Source organism: Pipistrellus kuhlii, unplaced genomic scaffold (assembly GCF_014108245.1).
Source record: "Pipistrellus kuhlii isolate mPipKuh1 unplaced genomic scaffold, mPipKuh1.p scaffold_m20_p_7, whole genome shotgun sequence".
NCBI lineage: Eukaryota > Metazoa > Chordata > Mammalia > Chiroptera > Vespertilionidae > Pipistrellus > Pipistrellus kuhlii.
The window spans coordinates 22,905,069-22,928,503 of record NW_023425573.1 but is presented as its reverse complement, the minus strand read 5'-3'; the positions used below and the strand labels follow the sequence as shown (position 1 = coordinate 22,928,503).

Below are 23,435 nucleotides of genomic sequence, written 5' to 3'. Positions count from 1 at the left end.
AATGAATGAGAAAGACACTGGGGACTCTTTAGAGTCTCTGATTTCTCCTGCATTGATAATCTAGTCACAAAAACTTACCAACTTAGTCATTTTTCTGAGGCCCAAATACCCATTCAAGTAGACCACAATACAACGTTCTTCAATTAAGTTCTTTTGTCCAAACACATAACATTATGACATGCTAGAGTAGGGGTGTCAAACCAATCAGAGAAGGGGCCAAAATCTAAAATCCAGCCTAAATCGCAGGCCGAATGGTTTACTGAACAGTCATAAACTGTCATTGTGATGGAAACGCAGCGGAGTGCAGTGATGACAGCGCTGTGCGGGCCACATTGCAAGGCCCGGCGGGACGGATTTGGCCCACGGGCCTTGTGTTTGACACATGTGTGCTAGAGGCTCGGTACATGAATTCATGCACCAGTGGGGTCCCTCGGCCTGGCCTGCGGGACTGGGCCGAAAACAGTTCTCCGACATCCCCCAAGGGGTCCTGGATTGTGAGATGGCACAGGCCATGCCAAGGAACCCCACCAGTGCACCATTGGGGTTAGGGAGGGATGTGAGAAGGCTCAAAGGCATGTCTAGCCCATCTCACTCAGTCCCCATTAGCCGGACCCCAGCAGTAAGCTAACCTACCAGTCGGAACGTCTGCCCCCTGGTGGTCAGTGCATGTCATAGTGAGCAGTTGAGCAGCCTTAGCATATCATTAGCATATTACACTTTGATTGATTTATTGGATGACCAAACACTTAGCATATTAGGCTTTTATTATATAGAACAAGAGACCTACAGGGACTTACAAGTAAATGTCAGATCTTACCATTGGGCTGTTGAGAAAAAGCTGTCTGTTGAGGGAAAGCTGCTTGGGCTGGGAAGGCAGGCTGCTGGAAGCTGCCACTGAAGCTGGTGGGAAGACTATAGGGCGCAGGCGTCCCGAAGCCCGCAGGCATGCTCATGGAGGCGGTGCCAAAGGTCGCCGCTGACAGGAGAAGAAAAGGGCTGATCACTTACATTTAAAAGAGCACATTTTGTTTTCTCATATTCAACATTACAGCAGAGATATCATTTACCTTGAAAAATATTAAGATGTACATTAAAGGCATTCTAAATTTCAAAACAAAGTCAGTTAAGTTTGAGCACTATACAGTATAACAACTTATAAAATTTTATTTTCCTAAAACTCAATAACCAGAATAAAACTAATGAAGAAAAATTTCTCAAAGTATATTAATAAAATTCAACTTTAGTCAGCAATCTACTTTTTAAAGCCCATCATCCTGGCAATTCACATGGATACATATTAACATTTTTCATTTTGTTTTGCTATATATAGTAAAATAGCTAAGTATTTAATTGTATCTAATGAATTGTGTTCTATAACATAATATGTGAATTCCTGGAAAAAATTTTAGAACCTGTTTAAAGTAGCTCACCAAAAATAATAAAACTTATAGGAGTTAGATGAAAGCCACATAAAACCTACGCAATTTTGTAACCAGAGCCAAATGGGGAAGGGAAATCTTAATAAAAACTAGAACACAATTAAAACGACATGTTATACTCTTAATAAATCACTTCCAAGAGAAATATATGGACTCCCACAATCCTTTTATGGATGGTAAATAAAGGCTGCTCTGGATAAAGGGTTAAGGAAGGTTAGGACTGCTGAGTTATAAAAATTAGGGCAAAATGCACAAAGATGGGAAAGGACTTGAACTAAGTATTATTAGAAGAGACAAAGCACACAGTATAAATGAACACTGTGTCCAAAACTGTGCTTCTCCATGGCTTGCCACGTCTGGCCATTATTAACTCTGTGGAACAGAGCAGTCACAGGTTGGGGAAATCTGTGTGAACTACCATTACATATGTGGTATGCTGCCATCATTCCCCATTGAAGAATTATTCAGGAAATAATTTGCGTTATAGAAACACAGGTGGTAGCAGTACAGTATATCACTATTGTTAGAGAGGATTATGTGTACTAGGAAGGCCTCAGTGAAATAAGAGCCAAAAATGTTGTTTTTAATACAGAATAGTAGTAATTATACAGTGAAATAGTTTTAAGTATGTTATCAAAAAAGATAACTCAAACTTAATTTCCTGATTTAAAAATTTTACTCAAATGCTTATTTTAAGCACAGAAATATTAAAATGTTACAAAAAATAAAAACTAAAAAAATGTTACAGATGTTGCCAAAGTAATACTCATAATCCTACTGTTTATAACGACCCTTAATGAAACTAATTAAAATGTAAAAAAAATTTAAATTACTTTCTCATTATTAAGGAGAAAAAGAAGGGAAGAGCCATTGGGGAGCAAGTGAATAAGTGATAAGCACACTGGGAGGAAACAGGAGGGTTTCATAACAGACAATGCACTGACATAACTTCGACAAGTCACTTTTCAAAAAGCACTAAAAAGCAGAACTTGGGCACAGTTAAACAAAACCATACTCCATGGAATAATGTGGTAAAATGGTTTGGTATATCAAAAAGGTGTCACTCAAACTACTATAAATTCAAACTCAAGAAAAACAATTGAAAAAGCTATGACATTCTAATATGACCATGGAGGTAAGCAATAATACTTTTCAGCATTAAAACATAAATCACTACAGATTTCTATATAATTTAAAATATAATGCAATCCCAATGCCACACATTCATGCCCACTCCATTTTAAAACATGAAGAACTTAATTCCACATGCAGGGATTCAGAACACTAGCAGAAGCTTCCACAAGCAGGCAGACAAACTGCCACAGAAATCTAGACATTCGTGGTGGCCACCTACCAAAATGAGCGTGAGGAAACACTTGAGAATGCATTGCTCCAGAAAGGCCTTATGGAGAGCCATAAAGAGACCAATGTCATTAACTTAATGGTAACTATTGTTAAAATAAAAGTAAATGTATTTCATTCAAAGTTCTAAAATTAGAATGTACTCTTACAAAGTGGGTAGCAAAATACATGATAAAACACATCCAATTTTTTGAACTATATTCATGACACTATAATATTTACACAGTTTGCAATAAAAGGGATATTAGATCATATCAAATGAAGAAACCTTTATGAAATACATCATTTTAAATAAACACTTTTTTTTAATGTGAAGATATAATTATATCCATAAAGACTTGTAGGCCTCATGAGTCATACCCAGAAATGCTATTTACAGGATCATCTAAAATGAACTAGCTTCTGCAGTCAAACCTTGGAGAGAGCACCTGGATAATATTTGATTTTTATTTACAACTTTTTATATGAACTAGAAATACACAAAGGTAACTCAAGTAAGCTGAGTACTACAAGGGGAAAATTATTCGCTATAGTTCATTAAAATATAATAGCTGAAAAGACAAAATAAAAAAAAGCATCTTGTGTTTTCCCACCTGGCATGACTGAGATCAGAGAGGCTACATATAAATAAACCTAATTAATAAAAAACAAATTTAAGTTATGTAATAAAACCTTTTTGTGTTCGTTTTAACCATCTGGGGTAGAATTATTTCTAAAGAATATGTCCATTCACTTTAAATTAGCATACTTAATTAAAATTTGGGGAAGCAGCAATTGAGAAAATACTCAAAACATTATACCCAAATTAAATCAGGTTCCCACAATTTTTAAAATGTTAACATTCTATACTCTGGTTTCTCTTCAGATCGTGTAAATCTTTCACATTTTACTAAAATGTTAACATCCTAAGAGAGATATGTGCTAGAAAAAGACCTGATCTTAAGACCTCATGTAATAAAGCCCATTTGGCCCTTGCAATCTCATGTCAAGAGTCAGAAACAAGGCAAAAAACCTTCTTACACGTTTCTACTATGATTGAATGAGTTATATCTATAATTTTGAAAGCAGACCACCACAGTAAGTCAGAATTACTGTGTACAAGTCCCATCTCTACATAAATTGGCTGTGTGGTTCAAGGAAGTCTCATCTCCATACCTGGGCTTCCTCCCTGAATATGAAAACTGTGACTGAGCGAGGTAGGCACTAGTTAACTCCTAAGGTCCTTCTCAAATGTGCATTAAGTTCCAGAATTTTATAAACTCTCAGCAAGTATTTGTTTTTAGGAACAAACTCTCCTATCCACTATCCACTAATTTCAGTAAGAAAGAATCCTTATTTTTCTAGTTTGCTCACATGGTTTCTTTGCAATAAATCCCTTTTCCAAAATTTGCTGTTCCATAATTTATATTTCTTACCTGTTGTTCCTCTGGCATTGGTCTGAAATGGATTTGTAGAAGATGCCACAGAAGGACCAGCAGCAGCCACAAATGGATTTGTGGAAGGCGTAGCTTTAAAAAAAAAAAATTATAAAATAGACTATAAAATCATAATACATTTATATTAAAATATATAAAAATGTATTTGTTAATATATTTCTGAAGATAGAAAACTAAAGCTTTCTAATAATAAACTGTTGCTCTGGCATCTGGTTCTCCTGAAGTTGCTATACAATATACACTTGGCCTCTATACAGTGTCCACATTATTCCTTCCCCCTTATCTATGACTCCCCCTTTCTGTGGCTTCAGTTATCAACAGTTAATGACAGCCCAAAAATATTAAGTGGAAAATTCCAGAAATAAACAATTGATAAGTTCTAAATTATGCACTAATCTGAATAAGGTGATGAAATCTCTCTCCACCCTGCTCAACTTTTACTTATTAATGGCCTAAAGTGCAAAGAGTAGTGACGCTGGCAATTCATATATGCCAAAGAGAAGCTGTAAAATGCTTCCTTTAAGTGAAAAGGTGATTAAGTTCTCGAAAATAAGAAAACAAAACAAAACAAAATTTGTATGGTGAATAGACAAATTTTATGAATTCAACTTTTTTTCATCATAGGTATGTATGTACAGGAAAAACATAGTAAATATGGAGGTTGGTACTATCTACTGTTTCAGACATCCACTGGGTGTCTTAGAATGCATCTTCCACACATAAGGGGGGACGACTACCGGAAACACCTACCTCCAAATGGAGCAGGCACACTTGAAGAAGCAGGCTGTGTCTGTGCAGAAGCACCCACTGGCATTGTTCCAAAAACATTGCTGAAAACAAATATTAAAAGAGTTCTAATTTTTAAAAAGAGCAAGGATATTCTATCTATAGGATGGCCATAAATATGTGAAAACTGGTCATTATAAACATACAATGTATGACAGAAGTTCTCAAACTTTAGGTCTCAGAGCTAATATATATTCTGAAAAATTACTGAGAACCCTAAAGAGCCTTTGCTTCAGTGTGCTCTGTTTACCAATATGCATATAGTACAAAAATTAAAACATATTTAAAATATTTTTTCATTTAAAAATAACAAGCCGCTGAAACCGGTTTGGCTCAGTGGATAGAGCGTTGGCCTGCGAACTGAAGGGTCCGGGTTCGATTCTGGTCGGGGGCATGTACATTGGTTGCAGACACATCCCCAGTGGGGGGTGTGCAAGAGGCAGCTGGTCGATGTTTCTCTCTCATCGATGTTTCTAACTTTCTATCTCTCTCTCTTCCTCTCTGTAAAATTATCAATAAAATATAAAAAAATAAATAAAAAATAAAATAAAAATAACAAGCCATTACTATATGCTAACAAATAAATAGCACTTTATGACAAGTATTAGAAGCCCGATGTATGAAATTCGTGCAACCCCGGCTGCTTCATGGCCCCACCCCCATCCACTGGTCGTTCTCGAAGATCATTCCAGAAGGTCTTTCCGCCATCCAGTCTAATTAGCATATTAGCTCTATATTATATAGGGTATTTTCTAAAACAAAAAAAAGGAAATGAGAACAGTAGCAATGTTTGATATTTTTGCAAATCCCTTTAATGGCTGGTTTAACAGATCAATCAGACATGTTGTTTAGGCTGAAGTATATATGAATAAACAAAAACAAAAACACCACAAAACTGTCCTCACATAGATACATAGTTGAACAAAGGAGTATTTTAATAGTTTTTTTCAGATAATCTTATATAATAAAAGGCTAATATGCAAATCAACCAAATGACCAAACGACCAGTAGCTATGATGTGCACTGACCACTAGGGGACAGAGGTTCAAAGCAGGAGCTGCCCCCTGGTGGTCAGTGGGCTCCCACAGGGGGAGCATTGCTCAGCTAGAAGCCGGGCTCACAGTTGGCAAACACAGCAGTGGTGGCAGGAACCTCTCCTGCCTCCACTGCAGGCTGACGGTAAGGAGCGAGCAGTCTAGACTGCAAGAGGGATGTCTGACTACTGGCAGGCAGACATCCCCCAAGGGGTCCCGAACTGCAAGAGGGTGAAGGCCAGGTTGAGGAATACCCCCATCACCTGCCCAAGAGTTTTGTGCACCAGGCCTCTAGTTTTGGATATTTTCTTTGTTATCATACCAAAAACAGCAACAATTCCTAAAAGTTTGTTTCAATATGGAATTTGAAACCTTATCAGTGAACTGTTTTTTGCTGGATTCATTAGTCTATCTTGTGCTTTAAATGAAATTTTTACTGACATTCTATCATCTAGAAAATACTTGATGCCAATCTTCCAAATGTCAACACATTTCCTTATGCAAAATTTCAAGAAAAAAACACATCACATTCATAAATATCACTACTCACTCATCAGAAAGGTAATAGGAAGCTGTCACACTTATGGTAAAGTAATTTTCCAAAATTCTAATATTTGATTTAATGTGTGATTATCAGTTATTTTCATTAAATGACAGGCTTAAATACTCTATTTTTTAGATAATATTGCCAAATATCCAAATCTGAATAACCTTGGTTTGCCTATCAGTCATCTTCCAAGGAAAAACAGTGTTTCAGAAAACAAGAGGCTGGTTCATCCCACAATAACCAAACTAGACAATCATCATCTACACCAGGCGTCTTTAAACTGTGGCCCTCGGGCCACATGCGGCCCGCAGAGGAGTCTGATCTGGCCCGCCAGGTTTTTTGAGCAGTGAGTGCAGCCGAGGTGTTATAGTAGGAATTAGTAGTTCATATAGTCCGGCCCTCCAGCTCTCTGAGGGACCGTGATCTGGCCCCCACTTTAAAAAGTTTGAGGACCCCTGATTTACACTAATAAAATAGAAACATGCAAATTAACCATCACTTCGCCATGTCCACAAGCTGCAAATTAACCCAACATGGTGGCCAGACATGGAGCTGGAGCAAGCAGAAGGCTTGGGTTGCCCTGGCAAATGGAGGAAGCCAATCTTCCCATCTGCCCTGGCCTCCATTCAAGGCTACAAGGTTTCAACTATAGAAGATAAATGAATCCCAACAAAAATGGCAGCAGCCATGGAGCTGGAGCAAGCAGGAAACTTGGGTTGCCCTGGCAATGGAGGAAGCCAAACTACCCGTCTGCCCTGGCTGGCCCTGGCCTCCAATCAAGGCTACAAAGTTTTAATCAAAGATGATGAATAAATCCCAATAAAAATGGAGGTGGCCATGGAGCTGGAGCAAGCAAGAGGCCTGGGTTATCCCCAGTGATGAAGGAAGCCAAGCTTCCCACCTGTCCTGGCCAGCCATGGCCTCTGCTCAAGGCTAGAAAGTTTCCATTATAGAAGATAAATAAATCCTAGATACTTGAGTCCAGCTGGCCCTGGCCTCCACTCAAGGAGACGCTGAAAAGGAAAAAAGAAGGGGCTGGGACCTTGGGTCGTCGGGGGTGATTAGGCCAGGATGGGACAGCAGGGGCCATTGGGGGTAAGTAGACCAGCAGAGGAGCCAGTTGGGGGTGAGCAGGCCATCAGTGTGGGTCAGCTAGAGGTGATCAGGACAGAGAGGGGGCATTTTGGAGTGAGCAGGCCAGTGGGGAGGGCGAGTAGGCCAGCAGTGGGGGCAGCTGGGGGTGAGCAGGCTGGCACGGGGGGGCAGTTGGGGGTGATCAGGCTGGCGGGGGTGGGGGGTGACATTTGAGGGCAAGCAGGCTGGTGGCAAGCAGGCCGACAGGCAGAGTGGTTAGGGGCAATCAGGCAGGCAGGTGAGCGGCTGAAGCCAACAGTCCCAGATTGTGAGAGGGATGTCTGACTGCCAGTTTAGGCCCAATCCCTGTAAACCGGTAGTAGGACATCCTTCAAGGGGTCCCAGATTGAAGAGGGTTCAGGCTGGTCTGAGGAACACTCCCCCGACACCGTGCAAGAATTTTGTGCACCAAACCACTAGTACCTCAATAAGCAGCAGACCTATCTGATGCATACTTTACTTCCACACAGAAAATAGACATGTTTAAGGATCAAGATTTAATAAAATTAATTTCTTGACTGTTTCATCAAGAATGTTCATAAACCCTGGCTGGTGGCTCTGCTGGCTGGAGCACCACCACCCCTACACCTTTTACGAGTTTGATTCCCAGCAGGGGCACATGTGGGAGACAACTAATTGATATTTCCATCACACATGATGGTTCTCTCACTCTCTTCCTCCTAAAATGAAAAATAAAAAGATGTCCTCAGTTGAGGATTAAAATAATTAGAAAAATAGGCCTGACCGGTTTGGCTCAGCGGACAGAGCACCGGTCTGTTGACTGAAGGGTCCCAGGTTCAATTCCGGTCAAGGGCATGTATCTAAGTTGTGGGCAAATCCCCAGAAGGGGCTGTGCAGGAGGTAGCTAATCAAAGTTTCTCTCTCATCGATGTTTCTAACTCTCTATCGCTCTCCCTTCCTCTCTGTAAAAAAAAAAAAAAAAAAAAAAAAAAAAAAAAAAAAATCAATAAAAAAAAGAAAATAATAATAATTAGAAAAACAGAGATGAATAAAACAATGCATGTGTAAGTCACCTGTATTTCTGTATAACTTAACTCTAAAATCAAGAAGTCAAAACTGCTTCTTGATTGGAGCTTTTAAAGATCTAATGTTAAAATGTGTCAGACTTCCTGCTACAAAAAAATTCCTTTCCACCAGATATATTTGAACAGTTACAGATATGTCTATTGATAAATACCAATATGACACTGAAGAGATATAAAATTAGTGCTCTGTTCTGGTGCAAACATTTCTAAAAATGTATATTTATAACCAAGGATATAAAATGTTACTTTCAATGTTTAGTCTTCATGACTAAAAACTGTACCTTAAAAGTATATAATTTCCTAAATGAATTCTCTACTGAATATAATTAAATCTGTATATATCTGTCCATTTTTGAGATATGTACATACGCTTAGTTACATTTTGGTGTTCAAGAAAATGATAAAACTTTTGATTAAAAAAAAAAAAAGAATTAGGCAGTTAATCAAGGATTATATTTTAAAGAGAGGCCTAGTGCACGAAATTCGTCACGGGGGCTAAGGGGTGTCCCTCAGCCCACCCTCTCCAATCTGGGACCCCTCAAGGAATGTCTGACTGCCCATTTAGGCCCGATCCCTGTGGGATGTCATACATTCTTCTCACAATCCAGGACTGCTGGCTCCCAACTGCTAGCCTGCCTGCCTTCCTGATTGCCACTAACCACTTCTGCCTGCCAGCCTGATTAATATCTAACTGCTCCCCTGCCAGCCTATTTGCCCCCAACTTTCCTTCTCTGCCAGCCTGGTCACCCCTAACTACCTTTCCTTAAAGACTTGATCACCCCAAACTTTCCTCCCTTACAGGTCTGGTGCTTCCCAACTGTACTCTCCTGCTGGCCATCTTGTGGTGCCCATCTTGTGTCCACATAGTGGCAGGATCTTTGACCACATGGGGGCAGCCATATTGTGTGTTGGATGGTCAATTTGCATATTACTCTTTTATCAGATAGGATAGTGGCCTGGTGCATGGGTGGGGGCCAGCTGGTTTGCCCTGAAGGGTGTCCTGGATCAGGGTGGGGGTTCCCTTGGGGCATGGGGTGGCCTGAGCAAAGCGCCTGTGGTGGTTTGCAGGCCAGTCATCCCCCCAGCAACCCAAGCAGAGGCCCTGGTTATCTAGAATTTATTTACCTTCCACAATTGAAACTTTGCAGCCTGGAGCGGAGCCAAGCCTCCTGCTTGCTCCGTGGCTGGCAGCCATTTCTCTTGGGACTTATGTACCTTCTATAATTGAAACTTTGTAGCCTTAAGCAGAGACCTGGGCTGGCCAGGGTGAGTGGAAAGCTTTGCTTCCTCCATTGCCAGTGGCAACCCTAGCCTGCTCTCTCCAGCTCAGTGGCTGCTGCAGTTTCTGTTTGGATTTGTTTACCTTCTATAATTTAAACTTTGTAGCCTTGAGTGGAGGCCTAGGCCAGGAAGAGCAGGCAGAAAGATTGGCTTCTTCCATTGCCTGGGAAACCCAAGGCTCCCTCCCTCCTGCTCTCTGTAGCCGTAGCCATCTTGGTTGGGTTTATCTGCATACTTGCCCTGACTGGCTGGTGGGCGTGGCTGGTGGGTATAGTGGAGTGATGGTTAATTTGCATATTACTCTTTTATTAGGTAGGATTAGCAAATTAAGCTCAGTTTCCTCAAATTTATAAAAATATTTAATAATTTTAAAATTTTACCACAGTCTTTATTTAACATTATTATTCAGAGTTGAAAAAAGATTTAAACATGAAGCAGGAACACAAAGACAAGGTACCTGCTGGCATTACTTGTGGAAGTATATGCATTATTGGAGGTGGCTGCAGAGCTGAAAACGCTGTCTAGTTCTGCCAGAGCTGCATACTTGTCTGAAGACACACTTTGACTGGGAAGTGAAACCACAGAACTAACAGGAGCTTTACCTGCCGTCCCAAAGCCACTCCCCTGATCACCACCTGTGAACAAACAAATTATCCCCCAAATTTAAAGGTATACTTCCAATTTATCAACCAGATTTCCTATGCAACACGTGTAAATTTACAACTGATTCGGAGCTAAGGAAATAAATAGGATTCTAGAGTCATATCTAATAATGTAGAAAATATTGTGCAAGATTAGTTGCAACACATACTGCTATAGATTACCGCTTCTATAACAAAAAACTAAGACCCTGTGCCAGTAAAAGGTTTAGAGTGTGCATAAAGAAGAAATTCTTAAAAATCGCTACTTAACATCTCTGGTACATGTGTATTTCATTTAAGTAAACATATAAATTCATAAAATACAGGACCCTGATGTGAACAATCAAGTAATATCATATTCCCAGGGTTGTCCATAAAAATAAAAATAAAGTAATGAGAAGAAATATTTACTGCACTTACTATGTGCCAAGCACTGTTCTAAATGCCTTACGTGTAATAACACAACTCCATGAGTTCAATGCTATTTAGTACCCTCATTATGGAGATGAGAAAGTAGGTCCTGCAGCATGAAAGCACACCCTTGCTCTTCCCCACTGCACTATACACTTTGAGAGGCAAAATACTGGCCTTCAAGACCAAAACTCAGCATAAAAATATACTGTAAAAATCATTTAAAAAAATTACCAAGATATTAATTGAAAGTCGTTCAAAATAAATATATTATAGAAACCACCAAAAAACCTTACAGTCAGTTCTATTTTTAAGATTCTTAACCATGTATAGCCATAGAAGAGGAAAGCAGGCTTTCTAAGACAAAATTAAATTTCTGTCAATTATTTTATTTTAAAACCATAAGTAAACAAATTAGTTTGTATAATTTCAGTTTTGTAGTTGGTATTTCAGATCCTAGAAGTCTTGAACATTTAGTGTAAATGAAATTTCTATACAACGACTAAGAAAAGCATAGTATCCTTACATTTTAATAAATACAACCAAATGTAAAGAAGTTTAATACAGAAATTTGTATTTGTTTAAAGTAAGATTACCTTGTCCTGTGCTGAAAATATTGTCTAAATTAGCAAGTGCCGCATATTTGTCTGCAGCCTGAAGACCAGCTTTATTTGTTGCAACTTTATTAACAGTTGTTGCTGTTTGATGACTCTGGGAAGTACTGAAGGTTCCAAAATCAGCACTGGAGGATTTAGGGAAGTTATCAAAATGAGCAAAATTAGCATTTACTGATCCAGCACTTCCACCTGTAACAGAATAAACAGAACCCTTGAAATATATAGATTTTCCCCAATATCATGTGGTAGATAATAACTGACAAATAGCATTCAACTTTAACCATCTATACTTAACTTATAATTTGCAAATCTAGATTTCCAAAGGCCCTGTCAATAGGAAGAGTTACAAATCTCTATGTGTAATTATCTACCCTGAAGTAAAGGATATAATTCACTTGGTTTGAGACTCATTACAATATATAACATTCAACTATATACTATCACCTTTTACTAGTCCTCATGCTAATAAGATGCAAAGTATCTGACAATACAAGTTTTTGTAGCTTCTAACAAAAACTTGGTTGAAACAAATCCCAGGAATAGAAATTTAAAATGTATTAAGATGACTATTTTGATCCAGAGTTTCTTAATAGGTGATCTTTGAGATCCAGACTTATTTTATTTGAAGAGTTATTACTTAATTCCACATAATAATTTAATGCTCATATACCATGGTTTCCTCATAAAAATCATGACCTATTTTATATATTTCAAAGAAAATTATAGTATACAATATCAAACTACTTTAAATATTATAGCAATTTTTTTTTCTGTATAGAGCATAATTCACATACAGGTATATATCCTACTAAAATTTTAAAGTCTGTCCTATAATCTACAGACTTCTTTAAAGTATTACCAAAGACTAAAGCTAATATATTTCATTCTATGCTTTTGATACCAGTTCTTTATGCCTACACATTAGTTTCATTTTTAATCAAAATAATTTATATGTATAGTTTTATATTACGGTGATACAAAGTACGCAAAGATATTTTTAAAATAGAACGAATACACGACTATTTTTAAAAAAACCATACACACACTTTCCATCAATCTGTTTTTTAAACACTCTAAAACAATATGTATAGATAAAATTTATCAGGCATTAAAACTTTTTTTTTTAAATTAAAATTAAGTAATGTGAATATTTAAGTGATTGTGATCTGCTATAAGTAGCTGGTAAACAAACTACATTCTAAAGCTTTCAAAGTTCATTGAAAGTGAAGAATCTTATTTCAAATTAAAATGGGAATTTTTAAATTAACTAACTCTCTTATTGTATATTATTGTGTTCTCAAGTGAAGGGAAAGTGAGAATTTATGAAGATTATTAAAAGACGATTAACATTCTATAATTGAAAAATACATGAAATACAGCATTAAACATACAAATTAGTAAAAGATGCCTACTTGACAAAGAGAACTTACTGTTGGTAGCCTGGAGAGGAAAAGCAGAAGTAAATTCACCAAAACTGCAGCTAGATGAAAGCATTCTAAATGCTGGATAGCCAGAAATTATGTAAATGATGAAAGTTAAAAGGGGAGAGGGGGAGGGAGAAAATTGAAAGAAAAAGCTTTAAGACAATACATAGAGTTCAAGTAAAGAAAAGTAACCAGCCAAAGATCTAAACATGGATTCAATGAATTTCAGAAAACAATATAGTTTATGGAAGAGTATTCAATGTTTAAAGATCAATTCCTGCACAGAAAATGATTTCCCAGTTTGATTAAACCAATCCAATAACCTACTCTTGACTAATAACATTTATTTTTCAAGTTTGTTGCCTAAAAATTACTTCTACTTTTAGTTCTATGGAAGCAATAAATTACCTTCCTTTACTTAGAGCCTGAATCATAATATGTTTTTTGAACCTAAAAAACTTTAGTACTTTAATCCTTCCTTAGATAAGAAGTTTAAGATTCATGTGCAGGAAAAGGAGAATTCTGTGAATTGGACAACATACTAAAGAGTTTAGAAAAATAAATGAACACAGAACAAAATAAAGATTTCAGGTTTCCCCAGAGCTTTGCTAAATATAAGTATTGTAAATTCAGAGAATTATAGAATTTAAGTTTAGAGTAATTTTCAAAACTACATCTAGAGAGTTTTACTATAGTTTTTTAAAGTAAACATTTAGGCATAATGCTGGAGAAGCTCTACCTGTAGTTTGGGGCTGAAAAGGAGAGTGACTTGCTGTGGGGAAACCTCCAAAATTACTCGAACCACTAGACTGTCCAAATGCATCAAAGTTTGCAAAATCTGCATTTGCAGAATTCTGAGCTGTAAATGGTAAGGAACAATACATGTTAATGAATATGAAAACTATAAATAAAAAACATGACAAAAGAATTTGAGAATTTTATGAAACATTTCTACATCTTAGAGCTCACTTCAAAGACATTTAGAGATCAGATTTTAAATCCTACCAGTGTTTACTTAGCCTAATTTCACACAATTTATAAAAGGTTATCCAGAAATTTCCAAAATCACTTTGTACAATGATAAATATGTATGCAATACACACTGAGTGACCTCAGGAACAGTATTATAAATGTAACCCTATTAAAGAAAATTTCGAATTAAGAGCACTAAACACATGGTTACAATTAAGCAAGACAGAAATTTAGGATATAGGATACATTCTGGAAAATTCATATTTAAAATGGCAATGAGTGATTCACTGACTGGATGAAATCGGAAACATTGATATAAAGATTAATATCCTTTTTGATTCTTTTTAAGTTCACAACTTTGCATATCATGGCATATAAAAATAAACTTGAATATATAACAAGACATGATTGTCAAACAAAAATATTCACATTCTATTAGAAGCTTGCCACTTTCAAACACATTAAAATGTAAGAAACTAGGAAAAATAGTAAAAATTATAACATAAATGCACTCATGTTCAGTGAAAAAGACCCACTGGTATTTCCAACTGGCCATTAACCTAAGAGCAAAATTCTAGGCTTCTCTAAATTATGCAATTATATCCTCTAAAAAAATCTCAAGTCAGATTTTTTTTAAAGGACAAAACAGATGCTAGGTTAAGATTTTTATAAAGGGTATGATGAGAATAAGAAGTGGTTGATATGAGGGAAAAAATGTTAAGTGACAAGAATGAAAATAATGTCCAATAAGCAGACATCAACAAATCCTTTGCAGGCATTTCTACTTCTACGAAGTTTTTGTAAAGCAATAATCTTGTAAATATGTATGATTGTTTGTAATAGCTAAACATGTTTTTTTATGATGAAAAAATTAGAAACTCAAATAGCCAGCAAAGAGGGAAACACTGAAATACATTATGGAATATCATACGATGGATAATACAGCCATTTAAAAAATCATCCTATGCCGAAACCGGTTTGGCTCAATGGATAGAGCGTCGGCTTGGGGACTGAAGGGACCCGGGTTCGATTCCAGTCGAGGGCATGTACCTTGGTTGCGGGCATATCCCCAGTGGGGGGTGTGCAAGAGGCAGCTGATCGATGACTCTCTCTCATCGATGTTTCTAGCTCTCTATCTCTCTCCCTTCCTCTCTGTACAAAAGCAATAAAATATATTTAAAAATAAAATAAAATAAAAAATCATCCTATGTAATAAAAGAGTAATATGCAAACTGACCTTGCCTCTACTACAACCTCAAGGCATGCCCACCAACCAATCAGAGTGAGTATGCAAATTAACCCAAGATGGCCACAGAACAAGCAGGAAGCTTGGGTTTCCCCAGTGATGGAGGAAGCTAAGCTTCCAGTACACCCTGGCCAGCCCAGGCCTCCACTGAAGGCTACAAAGTTTCAATTATAGAAGATAAATAAATCCCAGATACCAGGGCCTTCACTTGGGTTGCTAGGGGGGCGTGGCCAGCCTGCAAACCACCACAGGCCCCTTGCCCAGGCCTCCCCACTCCCCAAGGGAACCCCAGCCATGATCCAGGACACCCTTCAGGGCAGACCAGCTGGCCTCCACCAGTGCACCAGGCCTCTATCGTATCTAATAAAAGAGTAATATGCAGATTGACCATCACTCCAACACAAAATATGGCTGCCCCCATGTGGGCACAAGATGGCCAGCAGGGGAGGGCAGTTAGGAGGGACCAGGCCTGCAAGGGAGGGCAGTTGGGGGGGGGGGGGGAGAGAAGAAACCCAGGTCTGCAGGATAGGGCAGTTAGAGATGACCAGGCCTGCAGGCATGACAGTTAGGGGCAAACAGGCTGGCAGGAAAGCAGTTAGGGGGTGATCAGGCTGGTGGGCAGAAACGATTAGGGGCAATCAGGAAGGCAGGCTGGAGCAATTGGGAGCCAGCAATCCTGGATTGTGAGAGGGATGTCCGGCTGCCCATTTAGTCCCAATCCTTGAGGGGTCCCAGATTGGAAAGGGTGCAGGCTGCGCTGAGGGACACACCCCCATGCATAAATTTTGTGCACTGGGCCTCTAGTGTAAAATAATATTCAATCTTATACAAAAATGTTTATGACAGAGTAAATACGGCTAATAAATTCCAGATAATTTTCATCTACTTTTTAAAATATGGTATTATATACATAAAAAATCTGTATTTTAACTCAAAATAAGATTTCAAATAGTTACATATTTCCTTTTTTGTTTGCCTGAATTTACCAAGCTTTTGTAATGAATATGTATTATACTTATAAACAAAATAAAGGATACTAAACAACACAATTTTCCATTAACAGAGCTCAACATATGATAGGAAGAAAATCAGGAAAACTTACAGCAGTTTATGTAATTACTTTTCTGTATGTATATGAAAGGGTATGACAGTATTGGAGGAAATGTACCTAAAATAGACCCCTTTTACTAGGTACCTGTGCCACTTCCCTTCTTGGGTACTCACTCGCACCTAACACTGCTGAAATGTGGGATGCTATTCCACATCACTGGTCACACTTTGTTCTTGAGAATCTTTTTAAAACACATTTTGTTCTAGCTCTCAAACAGTATATACAGAAATACAGAAATTAAAAGGCTGCTTATTGCTTAACAATATAAAGTTCTATATTTGCAGGATGTCCCAATATTTTGTCATTACTTTTACTTAAAATTAAATTACTTTATAGGCTAAAATTTTACATTTCCCAAAGTAAATATAATGGAAAAAATACTAACAAATAAAATTTAAAATTAACTTCTTGGAAAATATTTTGGAATATCTATACAGTTTAAGTAACAAATATATTGTACAAGTTTAAACAAAGTTACCATTTAGTATTGCTAAGAACAGTAAGCAAGTACAATTTAGTTTAAAGGGAGTCAGATAAAAATCAGAGAATTCCATCCTAACATAAGTTACTATAAAGTCTTAGACAAGACCCTCAATTGTTCTGGCTCTACCAGTTTTCTCATTAGCAAAATGAGAGGATTCACTAGATGGTCACCACTTACAAATCCAGCATTATGATTCTATAATTTATGAGACAATAGAAATTCTTAGAGAGTTCTGAAATACTGGGGGGGGGGGAAATCCAACTAAAAGGGCAAAATATATAATATACATATAGATAATGCAAATATAAACCAAATGAATAGAGAACATGGTATAGAAAATTCTCAGATTTAGAATGGCTATATTCCAAAAGGTAAACTTCTTAGTTTTTTAAATAGTTTAATTATACATTTGCAAACAAATGAAACAAATCTGTCCCTTGTAGAAATAAGAATTAGGTCCCTAAGATAGTTTATCCTTTATAACCTCAAACATGTACGAATATATGGTATATACTATGTATTCTATGCTTATATTTAGCACTTAAAATGGGGGAAACAGTCACTTGACTTTTCAAATACTGTTAGGAAAAAAATCAGTTCAATACAATCCATTTATTATAATTAAGTCTAGTCTACTGCATTCACACTTAACATTTTCTCAGTGTTTTCCAACCAGAGCACTAAACACATTAATTCTTTGTGAAATTTCTATCTGTTTTTATTTGTAGACCCTGTATCTATTCAGTCTTCAGCAACTGGTTATAATGACTTAAAATTTCTAAGTACTATGGAATAAAACTTTGGTAAACACGACTTTGGTAATTAGGCTTTACTAAATTTAGTAATATAAAAATTACTATCTGGAACGTTAAGCAATCTTCAAACAAAAAAAGAATGTGACAAAGATATGTTTTAAATTTTATTTCAAAAAATCTAAATGAGTCGACTAAGTTAAAAACTTAGGTAACAAATTAATGACTCTGAATCTTGCTGAGGGCTGTGTTTCTTTTCAACAAGAAACAGGTACTCATGAGAAAGGATGAGATGGAATTGAACAGCCCTCATCATATACAGCTGATAGATACATTTGGTTTCACCTATGAAAAAATTTAAATTTTTTTCCATCAATTTCCAATATTTCAAAAGAAAGTGTTTTATTTTAAATATGATTTTTTTTTTTTTTTTTTAAGAAAATTAACATATTAGTAATCCTGAACCTGTATTTCCGTGTGGCAACAGAAGATTAGAACATCCCCCTTTATGAAGAAGAGCACATGGTTTCTTACACACCGTACTGTATAATTCATTTGTGTTTAACTGAGTAGCAAGGCAACTGAGTTTGACACCTCTGGTATAAGCTGTGACAAAATTTAATTACAGTTTATAGTTCATAGGTTTTATGATATGTTTATTTAATTAAAAAAACTATCATAAGTAAATTGTTTCTAACTGCATGCATATTTGTGGAAGATAAAAAATTTTAAAAAGTACTTTAGCTGATAAAGGAATGATATATTTAGAATATCACAATTTTGCATAACTTGATCCCAGTAATGGGCATCAAGAGCTAGTATTACTAAACCAGGCAATCAACATTATGTGCCTCTTAAACACTAAGTAGCAGGTTTGCCCCCTCCACCACCACTGTGCTCTAAAAAAGAACGAGGCCCTAGCTTGTTTGGCTCAGTAGATAAGAGCATTGGCCTGCGAACCGAAGGGTCCCAGGTTTGATTCGGGTTAAGGGCACATGCCTGGAAGCAGCCTCCATAGTCAGTAGTGAGTGTGCAGGAGGAGCTGATCAATAATTCTCTCTCATCATTGGTGTTTCTAGCTCTTCTTCTCCCTTCCTCGCTGAAACCAATAAAAATATATTTTATAAAAAAGAAACAGTAACAGATCAAGTATCTATCAATTTACAGAAAATACAGAAGACAGAAACCTGATAAAGGACCCCACAGTGGTACAATCAACAAATTCAGACTGCCTAAAACTCAACAGGACAAATAAACTAATTTCTTAAATAAATAAACTACAAAGAAAAAAGGGATAGAGGAAGAACCTATAGGCTAAGAGACATATCTCACAATTGCAATGTGCAGACCTTACTTGAAACCTGATCTAAAAAAACTGTGTATGTGTGATTGAACTGGAGTGGAAATTTGAATACTAATGAATTATTATTATTACTAGTGGCCAGGTGCACGAATTTGTGCACATTGAAAGGAAATTAATTTTAAAAAGTATTTTAATATCACTATTTGCCCTTCTCTATAATGTAAGTCTCAATCAAATTCATGATCACCAATGTCAGGTGGAAACACACAAGGTGTTGGTGTCAGTGAGAGTTTTACATGTATCGTGCATGAGCAAGTCAACTTAGCCTTTATAAATATAGAACAAACTTGCTTAATTAGAACTGCTTTCTGATTCAGCTAAACTTTTTCCAGCCCAGTGAAGCATCCCATCTTCCCTTTCAGTTAATTGACAGCAACACAACAATAAATATCAACATGAAGCACATTATTGTAGATCATGTAGGGAGAACAAAGGGTAAAATATTTAACTACAGCAGTGTTTGGCGCAATGAGAAAACCCTGAAGTCGTTTTCAAAGTCCACCATTTCTTCTTTTCTGTAGGGTCAAGTTTCTAAGCTTTCTAAATCTCCATTTTCCAGCTAATAAAAAGAAAACAGGATTCCACTAAGTCTCTTACCTACCCACTCCAGGACTTCTGTGAGGATCAAATGAAATAAGGCAAGGGAAAACATTTGGTTACAGTGAAAAATGTTTCCACCTGACTATAAAGCAAGTCGTGTTCCTGGGCTAAAGAAACTCCAAGGAAGCTAGTCGCTAGGGAGAGGAAGCCAGGCATTGCTACTTGGGGTGGCCAGAGGGGATCAGGCCAAAACCTGCAGTCCAATGCCACCTGCTGCTCCCGCTCATCGCAGCCCCACAACTGCCACAGGCTTGCACCCAGTCAGTCCTGATCAGGAGAGGCTTGCGATCAGGAGAGGCTTGAACCGCTGCAGCTGCATTCACCAGCTGTGAGCCCTGTGTCTGGCGCCCATCCTAAGGGGGTGGTGGTGTGCGGGGCTGGGATGCGATCGGCCCTCCAGTGGGCGGTGGGATGCCCTGGCCAGCCTGGGATCCGGATGTGTCCAACTGACATTCACACTGGTTGTTGGGAGCCACCTGGCAGTCGCTTTTATATCATTTCTTCCTGGCAGAGCATCTAGGAAAGGGAAGTGGCCACAGTGCCCAAGACCAATTTCTAGGAGGCTGATGGTGCTGTCAGGATCCTGTCAGGATCATGCTGGTGGCGCAGGTCTGCCGGTGCTGGGCCCTTCTCCAGAGATTAGAACTGCAGAACTACTGAGGGAGTGAGCGGCTGCCGCCAGGATGGGTTGGTCAGCTGAGTGGAGCTCCCACTGTGGGAGCACACTAACATCAGGTGGCAGCTCCTGTGTTGAGTGTCTGTCCCTGGTGGACAGTGCATGTCATAGCAACCAGTCGTTCAGTTGATTAGGCTTTTATATATATATAGATTATTATTGTTATTATTATTTAGGGATTGGTAATACTACCAGGATTATGTTTGACAAAGGACATCTTATTTTACAGATACATATAAAATAGGTATTTAAGAATAAATTAATGTCTAATTTGCTTCAAAGTAACTTGAGAAGAAATGACTAGAATGAGAAATAAAATCAGATTAGCCATAAGTGATGAGTACATGAAGGTTATATTATCTGATCATTTCTGAATATCTGAAATTCTCCCTACCAAAGGGTTAAAAATATTTAATAGTCTTTCCTTATTTCTTTTAGAAAGAGGTCAGGTCAATACCTGGCATTAACTATAGTCTCTTTTGTGATTAAAAAGTACCAGGGAAGGCTACATGATTTATACACCTCAACAGGTATGAGTGATCAGATATTCTCAACAGAATATGTTTCCTAGTATTTAAGTTAAAAACAAACAAACAAACAAAAAGGTTATTGCACTAGCCAGAGTGGCTTTGGCTAAGTGGTTAGAGTGCCATCAGCCCAAACACCGAGGGGCTGCGGATTTTATTCCTGGTCAAGGGCACATACCTGGTTGCAGGTTCCATCCCCAGACCTTGTTGGGGCGCATGCAGGAGGCAACCAATAGATGTGTTTCTTTCACATCAATGTATTGCTCTCCCCTCTCCCTCCCTCCCTTCCATTCACCCTAAATAAATAAATAAATAAATAAATAAATAAATAAATAAAAATCCTCGGGTGAAGATTAATAAAACAAACAAAAAAGGTTGTTTCTGGTGTTTTATACACATCTCTAATAAAAGTTCTTTGGGAAAAAACACTTACCTGCATGACTGTTGAAATGTGCAAAGTTAGCAAAATTGGCTGTAGCTGATGACTGAGAAGCTGGAGCAGCAAATATGTCTGAGCCAAGATCACTTAAAAGGTCAAACTTCTTTTCCTGCTGCTGTCCTTGAGAGCGACCTACAACAGGGGACTACAAACCACATATTGGCTATAAAGTTTCCAGTCAGATCTGCTAAATTTTGACCACACTATTCCCAACTAATCAAGCTTAAAACACCGTTTAAAAATTACAGAGTCTTCTATTTTGGTTTTGGTACTTTGATATTTTTAAAAAAGCACCAGTTTTCACTATCTCTTCCTAAATCATCTCTCAATTCTAATTATAGAGTCAAAAGCAAAGAAACAATTACAATAGTGATCACAAGAAAGGATGGACTTACTGCTAAGCCAGCAATAAGACTTTCACAGAATACATCATTTATACATAAGAGTTATGAAGTACTAGCTTAACCCCTCTCTTCATTTTTCACTTAAACTTTCTGTAAAACAGAGCAATTTATCCAAATGCCCTAGTATGCATTATTAATATAGTGGGATTTAATTCAAATAGTACCATGCCTCAGAATCATTCTTGTGTAGGGTAGACGCTGTAATGTCACACAGTAACAGATTTGTCACAGCTCAGTCAACTGTAATGAAGTACAGAAGTACAAACTTTAGGTACCACTTATCAAAAACTTTCAGTCTATTCAGTTGTCTAGAATAAGATATATACTGCAATGCAAAGACACCAGTGCTTTACAAATTGGGCATGGGGGGGATTACACTCCTTGAGAAATCCTTTCCTAAAAAAGTACATCACAGAGGCTATATTGTTCTGACTCTGATGATTATCACAGATTCATGTTTTATAATGTATACTACATAACAGATAGCTATAGCAATATTCCTCTAGACTTTTACAAAGCTGTGGAGAATTCAAAGAAACTCATATTAGCAACAGCAAAGGAGCAAATAAATACACATTCCAATCACTTAACCATCAATGCTTAATGTATTATAAACCACCGGCACATAATGCTACTGGCATACAAGATAATACTATTATTTTTTTTAAAGTCTCAAATTCTGGCATTCAGCCCTCAAGTAGGAGCCTCTACAAAGACTTACTGACTACTCACCTGACTAGGTGTGCCCTTATTTAGGTGCAGGGATGGTGCTGAATCTCCTAAAAGAGATTTCAGTGGTTTGACTTCAGGTGTGCTGCTTGTACTACTGGCGGAGGAGCCTGAAATAGATGCATGAACAGATGCCACTACTTTGGCTTGTTCTGGTGGAACATACCTAAAACACATGAAAAGTTAAACAGGTAGTTAATTAAGAAAAATATAGGAAATGTCATACTCAAAAATGATAAGCAAAATTCTAATTTTGCATGAATGTTGATATTAATCTTATTTCAAATCCCTCTGGGACCCTGTCTTGGTAGCTCTGATAGTTAGAGCATCATCCCATCACGGAACACCAAGCTTGTGAGTTCAGTCTCCACCCAAGGCACATTTAAGAATCAACCAATGAATGTATAAATAAATGGAACAAAAATTGATGTTTCTCTTTCTCTCTCACTCTTCCTTTCTACTTCCCTCCCTAAAATCCAATAAATAATTTTTTTTGAAAATCCTCTTATAATTTACTTAATTTTTCTAAGATAAAGTAAGTTAACTGCTTTTTTTATAAGACAGCAGACCAATCATGATAAATAGTTATTATAATTTAATTTTTTAAAACTAAAGTATTTTAAGATCATTAGTAACATTTGGAAACAGAACGGAAAACATTACAGTTAAGTCTAAAATATAAAGGCTTATTACAAATCTATAAGAATAAGGTCAACAGCCCAATTTTTAAATGGGCAGAAGCAACGCACAAAGGAAGACATAGAAATAAAAACAATTTTAACCTAATTCATTAGCATTTGATGTGAGTGTAATGGTTACAAATTTTGTTGATATCTATTAAAATGTGTTACTAGGTATGCTCTGTGCCCCAGAAATGCCTCTGCAGACCTCATCCTTAGGAATTAACTGAATGACTGTACACAGATACATGTACATGTATGTTACCACAGCACTCTTAAATCTGTTTAATGTAA

The 23,435-nt window shown here is 37.3% G+C and overlaps 1 protein-coding gene across 13 annotated transcripts in view; it reads right to left on the bottom strand.

The window, feature by feature from the left end:
- AGFG1 (ArfGAP with FG repeats 1) overlaps positions 1–23,435 on the bottom strand; it is a 65,800-nt gene that overhangs the window by 2,914 nt on the left and 39,451 nt on the right. For 6 of the 13 annotated variants that reach the window (XM_036420980.2, XM_036420981.2, XM_045575646.1 and 3 more), the window contains 10 exons: positions 22,465–22,627; positions 21,323–21,473; positions 13,898–14,017; positions 13,165–13,236; positions 11,714–11,923; positions 10,523–10,700; positions 4,988–5,067; positions 4,217–4,309; positions 2,794–2,841; positions 818–976 (listed from right to left, as the gene is read on the bottom strand). In XM_036420980.2, coding sequence (XP_036276873.1) covers positions 818–976; positions 2,794–2,841; positions 4,217–4,309; positions 4,988–5,067; positions 10,523–10,700; positions 11,714–11,923; positions 13,165–13,236; positions 13,898–14,017; positions 21,323–21,473; positions 22,465–22,627 — 1,274 coding nt within the window. The remainder of the gene's footprint in view (positions 1–817; positions 977–2,793; positions 2,842–4,216; positions 4,310–4,987; positions 5,068–10,522; positions 10,701–11,713; positions 11,924–13,164; positions 13,237–13,897; positions 14,018–21,322; positions 21,474–22,464; positions 22,628–23,435) is intronic. The other 7 variants (XM_036420982.2, XM_036420983.2, XM_036420985.2 and 4 more) reach the window with 5 other exon arrangements.